The 19628-nt window shown below is 42.1% G+C and overlaps 1 protein-coding gene across 4 annotated transcripts in view; it reads right to left on the bottom strand.

Annotated features, from left to right (window-relative positions):
- ror2 (receptor tyrosine kinase-like orphan receptor 2) overlaps positions 1–19628 on the bottom strand; it is a 126339-nt gene that overhangs the window by 10524 nt on the left and 96187 nt on the right. For 3 of the 4 annotated variants that reach the window (XM_036976705.2, XM_036976706.2, XM_090233651.1), the window contains 2 exons: positions 18830–19117; positions 17060–17090 (listed from right to left, as the gene is read on the bottom strand). In XM_036976705.2, coding sequence (XP_036832600.1) covers positions 17060–17090; positions 18830–19117 — 319 coding nt within the window. Of the gene's footprint in view, positions 1–12164; positions 12222–17059; positions 17091–18829; positions 19118–19628 lie in introns of those variants that run through there. The other variant, XM_090233652.1, reaches the window with a different exon arrangement.

Below are 19628 nucleotides of genomic sequence, written 5' to 3'. Positions count from 1 at the left end.
TCCGGAAAAAAGCTTGTCCAGAGAAGACAAGGTGAGTGCTACCATCAGTCCTGTGTCATGCCAACAGTAAAGCATCCTGAGACCATTCATGTGTGGGGTTGCTTCTCAGCCAAAGGAGTGGGCTCACTCACAATTTTGTCTAAGAACACAGCCGTGAATAAAGAACGGTACCAACACATCCTCAGAGAGCAACTTCTCCCAACCATCCAGGAACAGTTTGGTGACGAACAATGCCTTTTCCAGCATGATGGAGCACCTTGCCATAAGGCAAAAGTGATAACTAAGTGGCTCGGGGAACAAAACATCAATATTTTGGGTCCATGGCCAGGAAACTCCCCAGACCTTAATCCCATTGAGAACTTGTGGTCAATCCTCAAGAGGCGTGTAGACAAACAAAAACCCACAAATTCTGACAAACTCTAAGCATTGATTATGCAAGAATGGGTTGCCATCAGTCAGGATGTGGCCCAGAAGTTAATTGACAGCATGCCAGGGTGGATTGCAGAGGTCTTGAAAAAGAAGGGTCAACACTGCAAATATTGACTCTTTGCATCAGCTTCATGTAATTGTCAATAAAAGCCTTTGACACTTATGAAATGCTTGTAATTATACTTCAGTATTCCATAGTAACATCTGACAAAAATATCTAAAGACACTGAAGCAGCAAACTTTGTGGAAATTAATATTTGTGTCATTCTCAAAACTTTTGGCCACGACTGTATGGTGTTTCCTCTGACACAAAACTATTTTTTTGTGGATGGGTATAATAGTAATATTTAAAATTACAAACATTTGACAATTTGTATACATTTATTTAAATTTGCATCGGGCCGCTTCTGGGGGGGTTCTAGTAAGATGCCGGCAAAGTCGGCTGAATTCCGGTAGACGGAAACGGCCCGATGTAGACGGAAACGGCCCGATGTACTTGGTCCGATTCTGGGCAGTCATTCATTTTGATTCCAGGCCGAGTCAGACACTCGATTCCGGGCCAATTCAATAAATTCCGGCCACCCGGAAGAGGGACACTTTGGGGCCGATTCCTCATGGCTGTGTACGCTGATGTACAGGTAGCCTGTGAGCTAAACCAAAGAGAAATGTCTAATGTAATCTTGCCTTGTTTTGAAACTTTTCTCTGAGAACATTAGCATTTTGTGTTTGCATTGGGCTTAAATCTGGTTCCAGGTCAGTGAGGTAGCTGCCAGGGCCGACTACAGACTTTAATCCCCAACACAAACAAGCAGTGGGTTCAGTGACAAAACCTGTATGTTACTGAAACGTGAGACTTACCTTAGGTTTTACACATGATCTAGAATGGGTAGGAAGGGTTGCATAATTTTTCTGTATCCCTGAGAAGTTGTGTGTGACTTTCTGTGCAAATGTCTCTTTTCAGTAACTGGTATATGGAAACACATTGAACTGAGTGTGTAAACTCATTATACAGACTGAAGGTAGGCATATGAGCACTTTGTATAATCTGGTAGGCTGTTTGATTCAGTATCCTCTGTCTCTGTACAACCCTGTGTGGAGGAACCAGTGAGAGCTGGTCAAACTTTGAGCTTTTTGCCATTCTCAGTGCAGGAGGTACATAAAGCCCTGAAATCCTTAGATCAGAGAAAGCCTGCATGTCCCGATCTTCTTGATCCCTGCTTTTTAAAACTGGCAGCTGGTTTCATAGCTGAACCACTTACACATCTGTTCAATCTAAAACTGGAATATAATGAAATTCCAAGGATCTGGAAATCAGCATGTGTCCTACCACTTTTAAAAGAGGGAGATCTAACTCTTTAAAAAAAATTACAGGTCAATCTCAAAGCTGTCACCCTTAGCAAAAATACTTGAAACCCTTGTTAGTGAAAAGCTAAAATAGTTTTTATATACTAACTCTATTTGATCAATGTACCAATTGGGCTTCAGGAAGAAGCATAGCACAATTACAGCAGCCATTATATCACTGAAGGCTTGACCAAAAACAGCACTGTCTCACTTTTTATTGATCTCTCTAAGGCTTTTGATACAGTTGATCATGCTATACTGAGGCAGAGATTGTCGAGCGTAGGTCGCATGCAGTTGCATGTTTTGCTAACTATCTGTCTGATAGAACAATTTGATGGGCTCATGTCTGTTAAATTGTCTGTCTGTAATGGTGTGCTCTGTACTTGGTCCCCTCTTATTCAATATTTATATAAATAATTTAGACAAAAGTTTGCAAAATGCGCAACTTCACTTTTATGCTGATGATACTGTTATTTATTGTTGTGCCTGGTCTCTCACAAAAGCTTTCCAGATATTGCAAACTGCTTTTTATACTGTTCAACATACCTTGTGTCAATTGAAGCTTATCCAATTGAAGCTTATCCTCAATACTGACTAAATCAAGAAATAGATCTCTGAACCTTCACCTATCTCACCTATTCACCTACCTGTCGGCAATGATATTGATGCTGTAACCTCATATAGACATCTTGGAATTTTAATTGATGAAGGCCTCTCTTTTAAATTGCATGTTCCACAACTTACAAAAAAAATGTAAGCTGAAGTTGGGATTTTATTTTAGGAATAAGGCCTGTTTTTCTATTGAAGCCAGGAGGCTAGTATCAGCTACATTTATACCTTTACTAAACTATGGGGATATTTTATCTACTGCAAAACCCTTACGCACCACTACACTTTATATTCCAGGGTTGGCTGGCTTTCCTTAGTCATGCGTAGGCTCAGTCACTGGTATACTTTTATTTATAATGCCATTTTGGGTTTACTACCAACTTTTGGGGCATTTTGATTCTTCAGAAATGTGGTGGGTACTCTCTTTGTTCGTAGGACTTTATCCTGCATTCTGTTCCAAATGTCCGAACAGAATTTGGTAAAAGGGCTATTATGTATTCTGCTCCATCGACTTGGAATGCCTTAAAAAAATAGTTTTAAAATTGAATAACTTGTTTTTAAATCATTGATGCAGGATTTTGAGGCTGATCCCTTGACCTGTCAATGTTTTTAATTTGCTGTTTTATGATTTCGTTATACTCCTGTGATTTCTATGTTTTTTTACTATATTGTCTGTATATCATTTTGTAGTCTTGGCCAGGATAGGCATCAGTGATTTGTATTTCCTGCAACTTTCTGAAGAGGGAACGAGAATGCCCCTGTCTGTGCGCGTCTACTTCTTTGTGTAGCAGTTAGCGATAATGTTAACGATTACAGTCTTCTGGTAGAGACGGAAAGGCTTCCCCAAAAAAACATTCTCAATTAAATATTAACTACAAAGTAGCTTATTCTTACAGAATGATATCATGATTACTTTCATCAATCCAGTGGGTATTTGTTTTGTAAACTAACATCACGTGCGCTAAAAAAACACACCACTAAACAACAACCTCTTGCTAGGTGGACACTTGAATTACAGGGTAACTACCCAAAAATCTAAAATCAAACTTTTCCCAGACCTCAAAAGTGGTCTCCTGATGTGGTTTAAGCATAGTTGTGGATTTACATCCAATTATGTTGTTTTTCTATTTAAAAAGGTGTGATTTTGAGAACAAAAACCTGAATCAAAATAAATAAGTGAAAATAAATGTATTTTTCCAGATAATGTGGGCTATTTACTTCATCTTTCTGTTTTAATCAAATACAGAAGAACTAACATCAGTGTTAAAATGTAAATAAGTATTTAATCAAGAGAATACAGGTTAAATGAAAAAATAGAAATAAAGTTCAATGTTCTCTTACTTAGAAAATAGTCCTGATCATATAGGCCTAGACCTAGATCATTTCCAAAACAACTAACACACTGAACTCATACATTTTCAATCATTTACATTTTAAAGTCATGCCTTTCCTACACAATACCACAACAACAAAAAATCCAATCTGGGAGGTAAACACGAATAAGTATTCATTCACTTTGCTGTTAATTTCAAATGTAATGAAGGCATTAGAACATAACCAGAGGCCACCAAAAGAGAGCTCCTTCGGCCCGGGGGCGCCTGGCTGGCTACTTTTTCTATTTGGCTGGCTACTCTATGTACTTGTAGAAAACACTGCTTTGGATGTGCTTGAATCATACTTCCTCACAACAGAGAGTTGTCCGAGAGAGACGGGAAGAACATCGAATATCGCAAAGCTCCCAATCCTAAAACTCGGCTGCCGCTCATGGACCTCTCAGCTGACAGGCAGCCCCGTATGTATAGAAGACGTTGCCCTTAGACACTGACCTTAGGTCAGCTTTGCATCTTTCCCACTAATGGTTAAGGTTAGGATTGGGGAGGGGAAACTGATCCTAGATCTGTAGAAGACGTTGCCCTTAGACACTGATCTTAGGTCAGCTTAGCATCTTTCCCACTAATGGCTAAGGTTAGGTTTGGGGAGGGGAAACTGATCCTAGATCTGTACCAGGGAAAACTTCCCCCACAGCCAGCCCATATGGAAGCAGCAGGAGGAGGGAAGGGAAAAAGAAAGCCGCAGCACTGGGAAACAAAGCCACAATGACGTATGTCGACTCGCCAAGAGAGACTTCAGCATTCTAGAGTGTCCCGTGATCTGCCCTTTCCCAGATTAAAGAAAAGTGGGATCCAAGCAAAGGAAAAGACGTGGGCCAGTGGGGAGGTTTAAGGATTTCAACAACAGTACCGTACTACAACAACAGTACCGTACTACAACAACAGTACTGTACTACAACAACAGTACTGTACTACAACAACAGTACTGTACTACAACAACAGTACTGTACTACAACAACAGTACCGTACTACAACAACAGTACTGTACTACAACAACAGTACTGTACTACAACAACAGTACCGTACTACAACAACAGTACCGTGCTACAACAACAGTACTGTACTACAACAACAGTACCGTGCTACAACAACAGTACTGTACTACAACAACAGTACTGTACTACAACAACAGTACTATACTACAACAACAGTACTGTACTACAACAACAGTACTGTACTACAACAACAGTACTGTACTACAACAACAGTACCGTACTACAACAACAGTACCGTGCTACAACAACAGTACTGTGCTACAACAACAGTACTGTACTACAACAACAGTACTGTACTACAACAACAGTACTATACTACAACAGTACTGTACTACAACAACAGTACTATACTACAACAACAGTACTGTACTACAACAACAGTACTGTACTACAACAACAGTACTATACTACAACAACAGTACTGTACTACAACAACAGTACTATACTACAACAACAGTACTGTACTACAACAACAGTACTGTACTACAACAACAGTACTGTACTACAACAACAGTACTGTACTACAACAACAGTACTATACTACAACAACAGTACTGTACTTCAACAACAGTACTGTACTACAACAACAGTACCGTGCTACAACAACAGTACCGTGCTACAACAACAGTACTGTGCTACAACAACAGTACTGTACTACAACAACAGTACTGTACTACAACAACAGTACCGTACTACAACAACAGTACCGTACTACAACAACAGTACCGTGCTACAACAACAGTACTGTGCTACAACAACAGTACTGTACTACAACAACAGTACTGTACTACAACAACAGTACTGTACTACAACAACAGTACTGTACTACAACAACAGTACCGTACTACAACAACAGTACCGTGCTACAACAACAGTACCGTGCTACAACAACAGTACCGTACTACAACAACAGTACTGTACTACAACAACAGTACTGTACTACAACAACAGTACTGTACTACAACAACAGTACTGTACTACAACAACAGTACTGTGGGTTGGGAATCTTCGGGTAAAATTCCCATTATGTAAGACTCTTGTAGGTTACACAGTGTGCCTACCTTCCTTTAGTAAGAGTACTCTTGATACACTGTAGGCTTACCTTAGCCTTTGAGTGCAATGCGTTTGCTTTCCCTAAAGGATCTTGGTGCAGTAGTAAAATAAGAAGTGAGGACATCCTCTTTTCCAAACCCAAGCAAGCAATCCAGAGAACCTGATACTGATCTCTTAACCCGTACCAACACAAACTGTCTGGAGAGCTAGCTCAAGGCTGCGGTTACTGCTCGCTGCCCTTAACAACTGAATTTGGATCAGTTCTCTCTAACCCCAGTCTTGAGCTTAAGCAAGATTAACTATAACAACACTGGTCCAAAGCCAGTTGTTAAAAATGTACAATAACCACACACGGCTCTTGAATACAAGATTCATATTAAGGGAACATGCACACTTTCCAGCTAAAAGGCATGTCTTTCCCTAGGAACAGATCTAGGACCAGTTTAATCCTAAAGATTAATCATAACCACAATCCATACAGGACATAAACTGATCTCAGATCAGTGTCAAGGGGGCAACTTCATCCAACTCCGATTTAAAGGGATTTTGGCACTTAAACCTTTATTTTACTCACCCAGAGTCAGATGTCTCTGCTTGCAGTTTGAAGGAAGTTGAATGTAGCTTCTGGAGCAATTGCTAACTAGCATTAGCACAATGACTGGAAGTCTACAGGAACAGCTAGCATGCTACTGACACCTAGATATAGATTCGAGAGACTGGTGAGATCTAGTCTAAGGAGATCTGGGGCCTAAGGCTGTGTTTGGGCTTGCCCTGTAATCAGTAGCAGACGACCAGCCATCGTAAATCAATCTAGGTTATCTCAGGGAACACTAATCAGAGAGTGCTCATGCCTTGTGTGCATCGTGTACCTCAGTGTGTTTAGTCTTCCTCAGATTATCTATAATCCTCTTCACGGCAGTTATCGTTGACACCTCTGACTGAATCTTTCCCCTATGACCAATAATATTGTAGTGTCGTCATTCGTGGTTGGCTTCAATTGCTCACAAAAAAGCATCGGATACACGTGAAGTTGATTTGAGAGGTTGAGAGCCAAATTTCAAAACGTCAAAACATAGAGCAAAAAGCAGTCAATTGCCGTTACACCTCAGAGAAAGGAAACTTGCTTGATTCATAAATAAAAAGGAGAGCCTTTGTAGTTGTCCCTCAACGGAAGAGGTGGAAATGCAGGAGTAGATGTGGCAGGTAAACTGGGGGCATAATTGCATGTGGCGGGCCAACAAAGGCTACTTTGAAAACAGCCATGGCCCCTGGGGACTTCGTCCAGACTTTGTTCAGCCGTATTGTAAACAAAAAAAGGACTTACTAGAACCAGACTGCTTGAGAGCACATTGCTGCTGTAAAAGTTTAAAGGTCAGGAGCAACAGTGTTATGACATATTTTCTCCAATTCATGGGTTAAGTTTACAACAGCTTGGATAAATGGATCCTATTTTTCAGGGCGTTTTTTTTTTTGTTGCTTTTTTTTTTGTGCGATTTGTGCTTTCTCTCTATTCAAACAAATGGTACGTGTGAATGGATATGGTGCAGAGGGTGGCACCTCTAGGAAAGGAATGTCTGCTCCGTTCACTTCTCGTTTGCTTCAACGTCCTCCAGAGAGGCACGTTGCCAGGAGAGCTGTCAATGCTTTAAGCCCCGCAGTTCTTTCAGCATCAATATCCCACATGGTTACAATTTAACTCCAGTTTGGATCAACTGCGGGGGATTTTTGCCCAAAACGCACGTTTGAAGACTGAAGTTTAACAAGAATTACTGTAGGTTCGACTTCCTACTTTCTTACCTCCTTTTGGCCGACGAATGCGTGGTGAAGGTGAAAAATAAATACTTGCGTGAATAAAAGGGAGGACGGAAAACGTTTCCAACTGGACACAGTCGAAACGCAGCTACGGGAGCTAGAGTGTGTTAAAATGCTTGTGGGCACCGAGGGTCAGATGAGTTTCAGAACGAGAGAGAGGTCACTATAGTTTATAGCTACAGACTCAAAACCGACGGAAATAACTCTCTAAGGCTACTCTGGCATTGACATTGTTTATAGACTTATGGCATTGATTTACCTCCATGTTTTTACAAATGCAGCTCAAGCATTATTAGCACACATTCCACACAAAAAAAGTATTACAACTACATGTGTGTAGTGTATAATTGTGTGGTGTGTGGAAACTGAATTGGACATTTATGCACCAAAAAATAATATAATCATTAACTTCACTTAGCCCTCATTCACATCAGCTGGACTGAAAAACACAGGAATTGTATTTATAGAACATTTTTAAAAAGCCTTCATGTGGTGCGAGCAATTTCCAACAGCTTTTGATCGATGAGAGCATCTACTTCTGTAAAGCTGTGCCTTCCTTCTCGACCTCAACTACCTATTATCCTTGTGACTGCACAAAATATATAGAGAGTCTGGAACCTTCTCTATATTTATTCAAGAAGGTTGTGGACAGTAGAATAACTCCATAGCAGCGAAGACGAGTTGCCGGATGGTTTTCAATGTGATTTCACAAAAAAGGGGGAGAGACTCAAGAACCTAATTTAAAAATCGGCACGATCCGTTGGGCTGTTTTGCTACGAAGGGAAACTTTTCCAACACCCCCAATGTTGATTATCTGCAAAGACTGGCTTGATTACTTGGCTTTGTAGTTTGTCCCTGCAAAGAAAACGAGACAATACCAAAAGCTGTATCATTTTTTTCTCCAAGCCTCCAGAACTCTCCAAACACACAGAGGAAGAGTGAGAGAGGGGTATTGGCATCAAAACATTCAAGCTCCAAATAAACTCTTTGTACTGATTATCACAGGAAAAACAGCATAATCTCCGCATCACAAAACACCCTTCCAAAACTTCTCCACTCCACACTGAGAGAAGTGGGTAACATAACACGCACATAACATGTAAGTTCCAACTATGAAATTCCCTTTGCTGAAACCCAACGTTCAGAAATGCCGTTTGTTTGGGCATTTCACAGGGGGGGAGCCAGCCTGAAGGTGTGTGGACAGGGGCGAAGGGGCGAGGGAGAGACAGAGGAGGGTTTGTGTGAGTCCAAGAGAGTGGAGAGAGGGGAAAGCAACCAGGTCAGGCCAGAGGGCCACAGAACACAGAGAACCTGTATAAGGGAAACATTCTACCTGATCAGCATTAAGCTCTGTACACACACACACACACACACACACACGTGTAGAAACACACACACACACACACGTGTAGAAACACACACACACGTGAAGAAACACACTGCACGCACACACACACACACACACACACACACACACACACACACACACGTGTAGAAACACAAACTGCACACACACACACACAAACACGTGTAGAAACACACACTGCACGCACACACACACACACACACACACGTGTAGAAACACACACTGCACGCACGCACACACACACACACACACACACGTGTAGAAACACAAACTGCACACACACACACACACACACGTGTAGAAACACAAACTGCACACACACACACACGTGTAGAAACACAAACTGCACACACACACACACGTGTAGAAACACAAACTGCACACACACACACACAACCATTTTGCAAATGGCAACCTAACTAACACAAACCAGACCCCTTCACCAGAAATCGCAAACCTCTTTAAGAACGTTTTCAGAAACAGACAAGTTCTTTAGAAAGTACTTTTGGTTAGGTGACACATTTGGTTTCTGTTTCAAGGTAAAAATACATATTTTTCACTGTAAGTGATCATTTATACGTCCTATTCTAATTCACATCTATTTTAATAATAAACTCAATTCTTTATCACTAGGTTAAAGGTCACTTTTTACGTTGGCAGCCAGATATTCTACAAGAATCAGTAGTAATTGTCAATCTGTGTATTGGATCAGAGACAGGCTCCTATTGGCCAGGCGGTTCAGCTCTGTAGCCAAATTAGTCTGACAGCTCAAAAACAATGCAGTTAGTTGTGAACACACCGGATAAGGGGGAGAAAAGCCTCCAGAGTTCCATTCACTCTATAGTTTTTTTTTAGAAAGGGTGAGATTCTCTGAGTCAAACAACCTGTCAACATAGCTAGTATGTGGAGTTGGACTGGGAGTAACAATAACTAAACATAATATGAAGCACACGGTTGCTGCTAAAAATAATTGTTGGTTTGTTGTCTGGCTTTTGAGAGTGCCCCATACACCGTTCGACTCTTTGTCATAAAGAGCAAAGACTTAGCTATAGCTTAACTTATCTTAATTTTACTTAAAAACAACACAAGTTTTAGAGTGTGCACACCTGACAAACAACAGCCCCATATCTCCACACAAAGCCCGCTGAGCCAAGTAAGACAAGCCACACATGAATTACACTCACAGAGGGAGGCTGGCACCTCTTTTGAAGCCTGAAGAGACGTTTCCTCAGTTCCTCACAACTCCCGGGTTCTCAGCATTGATTGGGCGAAGCCAAGTAGCAAGTGACCTATTACAACTCTCCACAAACAAGCATGCTAATTGCTAGGAAGCTCTATAAAGATCTGAGGCCCTCAGCAAGGTAGAGCTCCATTGCGTCCGTGCAGGCTACGAAGAGAAAACTTCACCTTTGGTGGCGGAGAAACATCATATTTACCTCAGCGGATAGGTGATTATTACCTTCTGAGGTGATATGTGACAGTTTACGACCGTTTCGTTTACTTTGGCTGGATTCACCAAGCCATGTAAATGAGTTTTGTAAGCAGATTTCCTCCCGGGAGAAAATTGGGTTTAATGGCGTTACTAGAGGCAATTAGGTATTTACGCACAGGCAGTGTGGTTTGTTTTTCTAATAGAGGGGAAAGCTACAGAAATGTCACTTGTTTGGCCTCTGGATTAAATTAAAAAGGGTTCATGCAGTGGCCTTTGTGTCAGTCAATGACAGTGCAAGTAACAAATCAACTGTACCACAAGGTGGCGATAATGAATTAAATAAATGGGAGAGATTGGTTTACATAGAAGCGCGGCCAGGCCGTTGATAACTGCTGTTCAACAAGTTGGAAAAACAAAATCTCGCCAGTGACAAAACAGACAGGAACATCTTCTGTGCCACATGTGAGACTCGGTCTTGGTAATTACATATAAAACTATGAGTGGAAAACTCTGGGCCTTCTTCACTGCTCCACTGGGGTTTTTTCTAACCCACACAACACTCCGTCTCCCATGGTGACAAAAGGGTGAGAGTGGTTCTCTTCTTTCTCGTTTAACATCTCTGAACACAGGGCATCTCTCCCTCGCTCTGTAAATCAGTATGTGTGAGTGCAGTAACAATCAGCATTACAGAGTCTTGACTGGGGGAGGGGGGGGGGGGGGGGGCGGAGACAGAGGGGAGGAGAGTGAGAGAGTACACAGTGGCAGAATACCTGACCACTGTGACTGACCCAGAATTAAAATAAATCTTTGACTATGTACAAAGTCCTCCCACTCCTCTTTCTATTCTGGTTAGCGCCAGTTCGCTCTGTTCTGTGAAGGGAGTAGTACACAGCGTTGTACGAGATCTTCAATTTCTTGGCAATTTCTCGCATAGAATAGCCTTCATTTCTCAGAACAAAAATAGACTGATGGCCATTTTTAGCCTGTAATCAAACACACAGATGCTGAAGCTCCAGATACTCAACTAGTCTAAAGGACAATTTTATTGCTTCTTTAAACAGAACAACAGTTTTCAGCTGTGCTAACATATTTGCAAAAGGGTTTTCTAATGATCAATTAGCCTTTTAAAATGATAAAACTTGGATTGGCTAACACAACGTGCCATTGGAACACAGGAGTGATGGTTGCTGACAATGGGCCACTGTACACCTATGTAGATATTCCATTAAAAATCATCTGTTTCCAGCTACAATAGTCATTTACAACATTAACAATGTCTACACTGTATTTCTGATAAATTTTATGTTATTTTAATGGACAAAAAATTAGCTTTTCTTTCAAAAACAAGGACATTTCTAAGTGACCCCAAACTTTTGAACGGTAGTGTATGTTCCCCATGCCAATAAAAGCACATTAAATTGAATTGAAATTGAGAGGAGAGTGAGGAGAAAGGGGTACTCAGAGATACAAAAGCATTGCTCCAGTCTGGTATTTACGACAGAGCACTAATCTACCACCAGTTCTCTGTTTGATTGGGCTAGGGAACCATCGTCACGGAAACAGCCCCCCACTATCAGTACTAGCCTGAGAGCCTCTTCTTCTCCCATGAGCCTCCAGAAATGGACAATGCTGGGGGGGGGGGGGGGGGGGGGGGTGTTTCTCCTATATACAGATCTAGGATACGCTTCCCCTCCCCCAATCTTAACCATTAGTGGAAAAAATACAAAACTCACCCAAGATCAGCATCTAGGTGCAACTTCACTCATACTCCTTTTACTGTGTGACCTCTGTGATAATAATGACTGTCTGAATTTGCAGTTGATCAAAACATTCTTAGCACATAGCTTATTGTCTGTATCCCAAATGACATCCTAATTCCCTATATATAGTGCACTACTTTTGACCAGTATGGGCTCTGGTCGAAAGTAGTGCACTAGGATATAGGGTGCCACATTTGGGACAGACAAAACCACAGAAGAATGATTCACTAATCTTGCCTCTTCCTCCAAGTTCTACTTCAAAGGGAATTGTCTTGGTTGGTTAATGCTAAGGTGTGGTTAAAAAGATGAATCATTGCTTGGTCAGAATTCAAGTTTAGGTGAGGAGGGTTACAGTAGGAAGTCCTATTAAGGTAACCACACACTGGTGGTAGCTCACTTGGGGGTACAATAGAGGTGTGTGTGTGTATATATAAAATGGACCACATCAACAGCTCGTACTTCTGAAACAACCAATCCACAACAAGTCACTACCTAGCCTTGTATCATATTATTTTGAGTGTACTACCCCCCCCCCCCCCCCCCTCCCCATCTCAATCCATCCTCTTCTCTTCAGTAGCCTACTTTGGTTAACATGCTCCATTCAGTGTGCGTGGCTTTCAGAATGGCCCCTCAGACGTAGCACTATTTATTTGACCTTGGCTAGGAACAATTACGACCCCAAACCGAGGGTGACTGCCAGCTTTCTTAGGGCTCCCTGGGACATTAAACAGGGCCTGTCTGACATTAGAATGAGTCTTTTGTTTCCCAGCTTACGTAAAGGAGTCCCAAGTAAGGGTCCCACACTGTTGCACCTACGGAGGTCCGCCACGCCTTTCAGACACCCAACCCCCCCCTTTGCTTATCGGCCTCAACTTCCAATCATCACTTTGTTAGGCTTTATTAGGACGCCACAGCAGCCAAAAGCAACAAGTGCTTTTTTTTGTGTAACTGGGTGTGTTGGTGTGTGTGTGTGTTTTGGAGGGCAACTAGCAGTCATTGGGGGGGGGGGGGGGGGGGGGGGGCACACACTGCCATGGTCATTGAGCTGGTCTGGTTTTGAAGAAACAGAGTGAGAGGGAGTGTGATTTATATTGGCCAAGCGCTCTGTTGAGTTAGACACGGTCTGCGTAGTGTGTGTGTGTCTGAGTGGATAGGGTTGGGCGGTGTGAACAGAGCAGAATATATAGTGCTATACCAAGTCTGACATATTGGTCCAGTGCTAAGCTACGCTAACGCCTAGCGCGTGTCCAAAAAACACTGACTGGATTCTAGAACAAGTCTGCCCTTTATAATAGCCACAATAACACATGGGTTTTATATACAGTTGAAGTCGGAAGTTTACATATATCTTAGCCAAATACTTTTAAACTTTTAACTTGGGTCAAACGTTTTGGGTAGCCTTTCACAAGCTTCCCACAATAAGTTGGGTGCATTTTGGCCCATTCCTCCAGACAGAGCTGGTGGAACTGAGTCAGGTTTGTAGGCCTCTTTGCTCGCACACACGCTTTTTCATTTCTGCCCACAAATGTTCTATAGGATGGAGGTCAGGGCTTTGCGATGGCCACTCCAATACTTTGACTTTGTTGTCCTTAAGCCATTTTGCCACAACTTTGGAAGTATGCTTGGGGTCAATGTCCATTTGGAAGACCTATTTGTGACCAAGCTTTAACTTCCTGACTGATGTCTTGAGATGTTGCTTCAATATACCCACATAATTTTCCTACCTCATGATGCTATCTAGTTTGTGAAGTGCACCAGTCCCTCCTGCAGCAAAGCATCCCCACAACATGATGCTGCCACCCCCGTGCTTCATGGTTGGGATGGTGTTCTTCGGCTTTCAAGTCTCCCACTTTTTCTCCAAACATAACGATGGTCATTATTGCCAAACAGTTTTATTTTTGTTTCATCTGACCAGAGGACATTTCTCCAAAAAGTACTATCTTAGTCTGCATGTGCGGTTGCAAACCATAGTCTGGCTTTTTTTATGGCGGTTTTGGAGCAGTGGCTTCTTCCTTGCTGAGCGGCCTTTCAAGTTATGTTGATATAGGACTCGTTTTACTGTGGATATGGGTACTTTTGTACCTGTTTCCTCCAGCATCTTCACACGGTCCTTTGCTGTTGTTCTGTGATTGATTTGCACTTTTTACACCAAAGTACGTTCATCTCTAGGAGACAGAGCATGTCTCCTTCCTGAGCGGTATGACGGCTGCGTGGTCCCATGGTGTTTATACTTGCGTACTATTGTTTGTACAGATGAACGTGGTACCTTCAGGCGTTTGGAAATTGCTCCCAAGGATGAACCAGACTTGTGGAGGTCTACAATTCCTTTTCTGAGGTCTTGGCTGATTTCTTTCGATTGATGTCAAGCAAAGAGGCACGGAGTTTGAAAGTAGGACTTGAAATACATCCACAAGTGACTCAAATTATGTCAATTAGCCTATCAGAAGCTTCTAAAGCCATGACATCATTTTCTGGAATTTTCCAAGCTGTTTAAAAGGCACAGTCAACTTAGTGTATGTACATTTCTGATCCACTGGAATTGTGATACAGTGAATTATAAGTGAAATAATCTGTCTAAACAATTGTTGGAAAAATGACTTGTGTCATGCACAACCGACTTGCCAAAACTATAGTTTGTTAACAAGAAATTTGGAGTGGTTGAAAAATTAGTTAATGACTCCAATCTAAGTGCATGTAAACTTCCAACTTCAACTGTAAGCCTAGTGCTTTTCAATGACCCAAAGTCACTTAAAGCTAGGCTAGCAATGAAGCTAGGCTAGCAATAGACACGATGACTGGTTAGCATCCTGCATTTGACAAAACTGCTAATTACATTGTTAACCTACTGATGATATAAGCAATTTGTTCTGACTGAGATTCCAAAAACAACTGGTCACAATATATAGACTATGAATCAGCCAGTGTTGTTTTCGAGACCACCTAAAGCAAGACCGATTCAACACTAAGACCGGAGCTAATCAAGTCAGAGTCAAGAATATGGAGACTATGAATCAGCATTCTTTCCAGTTTTGGACCAACCTCGATGAAAACCGCTAGTGTCTGACTCAGTGAAGGAATCTATTCCCTGCTCTGTCTTTAACTCATTCACGTCAGGAGAGCTTCAAAGGGAAGGAGAAGAGAAGCTGCAGGAGCCTCTGTTCTCAAATGAGTTAATATTCTGTTTCAATGCATCTTCTGTTCAATGACATGTTGTTAGACTATGTATTGATAATTGCGTAAACCCACACTGATGTGAAAATCATGAGATAGATAGTGAACATGTGCATGCCTGCATTTGAGTGTGTTTTTGGGTGCAAGTGAGGTCACATGTACTCATATATATATACACACAGCGCCAGTCAAACGTTTGGGCACGCCTCCTCATTCAAGGGTTTTACTTTATTTGTTACTAATTTCTACATTGTAGAATAATAGTGAAGACATCAAAACTATGAAATTACACATATGAAATCATGTAGTAACAAAAATAGTGTTAAACAACCCCAAAAATATGTTATATTTGAGATTCTTGAAAATAGCAACCATTGACAGCTTTGCACTCTTGGGTTAGGGTTACCTGGAATGCACTTCAATGAACAGGTGTGCCTTGTTAAAAGTTAATTTGTGGAATTTCTTTCCTTCTTAATGCGTTCGAGCCAATCAGTTGTGTTATGACAAGGTAGGGGGTTATAAGATAGCCCTATTTGGTCCATATTATGGCAAGAACAGCTCAAATAAGCAAAGAGAAACAACAGTCCATCATCACTTTAAGACATGAAGGTCAGTCAATCTGGAACATTTCAACAGCTTTTAAAGTTTCTTCAAGTGCGGCCTCAAAAACCATCAAGCGCTATGATGAAACTGGCTCTCATGAGGACCGCCACAGGAAAGGAAGACCCAGAGTTACCTCTACTGCAGAAGATAACTCTAATGAACTTAACTGCACCTCAGATTGCAGCCCAAATAAATGTTTCAGAGTTCAAGTAACAGACATCTCAACATCAACTGTTCAGAGTCTGCATGAATAAGGCCTTTATGGTCCAATTGCTGCAAAGAAACCACTACTAAAGGACACCAATAAGAAGAAGAGACATGCTTGGGCCAAGAAACACAAGCAATGGACATTAGACTGGTGGGAATCTGTCTTTTGGTCTGATTTTTGGTTACAACCGCCTCGTCTTTGTGAGACGCAGAGTATGTGAATGGATGATCTCCGCATGTGTGGTTCCCACTATGAAGCATGGAGGAGGGGGAGGTGTGTTGGTGCTTTGCTTGTGACACTGTCTGTGATTTATTATTAATTCAAGGCACACTTAACCAGCATGGCTATCACAGCATTATGCAGCGATACGCCATCCCATCTGGTTTGCACTTAGTGGGACTATCATTTGTTTTTCATGGCGAGCTGTTTCAGATGACACTGCCTCCACAATCCCACAACCTCAACCCAGGAAACATTCCAGGTGAAGCTGGTTGAGAGAATGCCAAGATTGAGCTCAACCCAATTGAGATGGTTTGGGATGAGTTGAACAGCAGAGTGAAGGGAAAGCAGCCAACAAGTGCTCAGCATATGTGGAAACTCCTTCAAGACTACTGGAAAAACATTCCAGGTGAAGCTGGTTGAGAGAATGCCAAGATTGTGCAATGCTGTCATCAAGGCTACTTGAAATAATCTAAAATATACAGTATATTGATTTGTTTCACACTTTTTTGGTTACGACATGATTCCATGTGTTATTTCATAGTTTTAATGTCTTCATTAATGTTTTACAATGTAGAAAATAGTACAAATTAAGAAAAACTAATGACTGAGTAGGTGTGTCCAAACTTTTGACACACAGAAACACAGACACAGTAGAATTACTTACGCTTCATTTGGCTCGTGTGTTGGTGACTGCCCTGTAGAGAACAAGAAAACAGGAGAGTGTGAAAATGGAGCAATATGCGATTGCCTTTTATCAAGCCACATCAGACGCTATCCCATTTCACTTTCGGTATTACAATCGTAGGTCAAAGCCAAAGGCGGAGGATTCAGAAAGGGCTTTAGTATCACTGAGGGAAGTTAACACCCAGTTTGTATTTTTGGCCTTGGTTTACCTCCATAAATCACCAGTTTGTGTTTTTGGCCTTGGTTTACCTCCATAAATCACCAGTTTGTGTTTTTGGCCTTGGTTTACCTCCATAAATCACCAGTTTGTGTTTTTGGCCTTGGTTTACCTCCATAAATCATCAGTTTGTGTTTTTGGCCTGGTCTTACCTCCAAACATCATCAGTTTGTGACAGGGAGTGTAGCTAGTAGTTGATGTTCAACAATGCAGAGCATATAAAAATCAGTTGTAATTACAAGTCTACAACATGACCCAAAGCATCCTGTAACGACTCCCACCGAAGGTGGCTCCTCTTCCTGTTTGGGCGGCGCTCGGCGGTCGTCGTCACCGGTCTACTAGCTGACACCGATCCCCTTTTCCCTTCCCTGTTAGTTTTGTCTTATTGGTTACACCTGTTTCTTGCTTGGGTTTTGGTTAGTCTATTTCAGCCGGTTATGCCCACATGCTTTTGTGCGGGCTTGTTCCTCTGTTAGTTTGTGGATGTGCGTTTGTATTGCATGTTCTCCGGTCCGTTTTATGCGCCTAGTGTTTTGGGCGTGACCGTTTTTGTACCAGAATAAATACGATTGTCCGAACCCTCTGCTCTCTGCGCCTGACTCCAAACCCACTACTCCTAGAAGACCTGCCACATCCTGATATAGCATAATACACCACTATACACGTATGTCCTGGGAGAAACGTGAATGATAAATTGCTAGTGGCAGGAGTTTAGAAATAAAAATCCCACTGGTGACATAACAGACCTTCTCCCTCCGAGGAAATACCTACTTCTGTTTTCAATAGCAGCTTTGGTAAAACGTTCACTTACTAAAAGCACTAACATTATTGTACTGAGATGACTATGCGTGGGGGAAGCTAGCGCTACAATTTTAGCCGGCTATTGCACTAAAACTGTCAGCGGCGTGGGTCTTTAAAAACGAGTTTATCTAGAATCACATAAAAGCAGTTGAAAACATTTGGAGAGCAGAAACACTGGGGAAACTGTGAACAGAAACTCTGTTTCTGTGCTCGGCTAGATTTAGGAATGGTCGTTTTTACGTTAGGGAGGTGGGAGAGTTATACTAGTGCTCTTCAATAAATCTTAGAGCAGTGTCAGGAGTATGAGGTTGTACATATGGCCCCTTGACTAGTGTCACCCCAGTTCATTTAGATCAATGGCATTGCCACATAATAACCCTCCAAAATAACTGGCCAGAACAGGAATAGGGCTATAATCACTACTTTGGTGAATTAATCGATTGTGTGAACAGAAAGTGAACAGAAAGTCCAATTACCAAAAATGTGCAGTTTGCCTTGTCCATGAGTAGCTATGAATGCTGGGTTTATTTATTGAGTAAGTGAGTGGTTTCTGAAACCATGTATCCCACGGTAGGTTTTAACAACCATCTCTGTATCGCTCTCCTTTTTCGCCCTGCCCTCTCGCTCTTTCTGTTAAAGTATGAGAGGGAAAGAAAGACAGACACTGGGGCAAAAGAAAAAGTGAAAGAGAAAGAAGGTGACACAAAGCCCACAAGCCCAACCTCTCCTTACCCAGCTTCACGTAGAGCACGCCAGTGCCAGAGATCACCTTGACCGGGTTGGAGGCCACGCACTGGTAGTAGCCTGTGTCCGTGGTGTCCAGGTCCGTGATGCGCAGCTTGGAGCCCGCATCGGTTTTGCGGATGGAGATGCGTCCTTGCTCCTGGACCACTGGCGCGTCATTCTTCAGCCAGCGGATGGTGGGCCGTGGATTTCCCGTCACCTTGCAGTGCAGCGTGGCCGCCTGGCCCTGCACGATGGTGATATTGTTCACCGGCTCCTGGAACTCCAGGAAGTAACCTAGGAGAGAGGTCGCGGGTTAGGTTGAAGGTTAGGGGTTAGAGGGCTAGGATAAATATCAATGAAGGATGGAATGTTGGGGTGAAGACCTCTACGTTCTCTTGTCCTGGTTGGTCTTTGGCAAAGTTTTTCTGCCCTTCTCACACTGTTGTGCCGACTCGAACAGCACTCTGCTGGCTTGGATGTTTTGTATTCACTTTGCCGTTTCTAATATAGTTCCAGTAGCTATGGTGGATGTGTAACTAACCAGGCCAGTACAGTATAGCTCGGCATGGCTTGGCTCACTAGTGTGAAAAAGGTACAGAGGCCTATGATAGAAATGAGGCAACATACAGCACTATGTTGAATCAATGGGAAAGAATTACCCATTCCCTTCTACTGATATCACTTATTAGGTGGACACATGATCTCAACGGCTACAATAAGGAACACGCTAGTGTTAATGAGTGAGGGACTGATCCCTTTCTTTTCATCCAAGTGTGTGTCCCAAATGGCAACCTATTTCCCTACA

The sequence above is a fragment of the Oncorhynchus mykiss genome, chromosome 5 (assembly GCF_057628025.1).
Source record: "Oncorhynchus mykiss isolate SJ-2025 chromosome 5, ASM5762802v1, whole genome shotgun sequence".
In the NCBI taxonomy this organism is placed as follows: domain Eukaryota; kingdom Metazoa; phylum Chordata; class Actinopteri; order Salmoniformes; family Salmonidae; genus Oncorhynchus; species Oncorhynchus mykiss.
The sequence above is the reverse complement of the archived record's forward strand: the minus strand, read 5'-3'. Positions and strand labels throughout refer to the sequence as shown.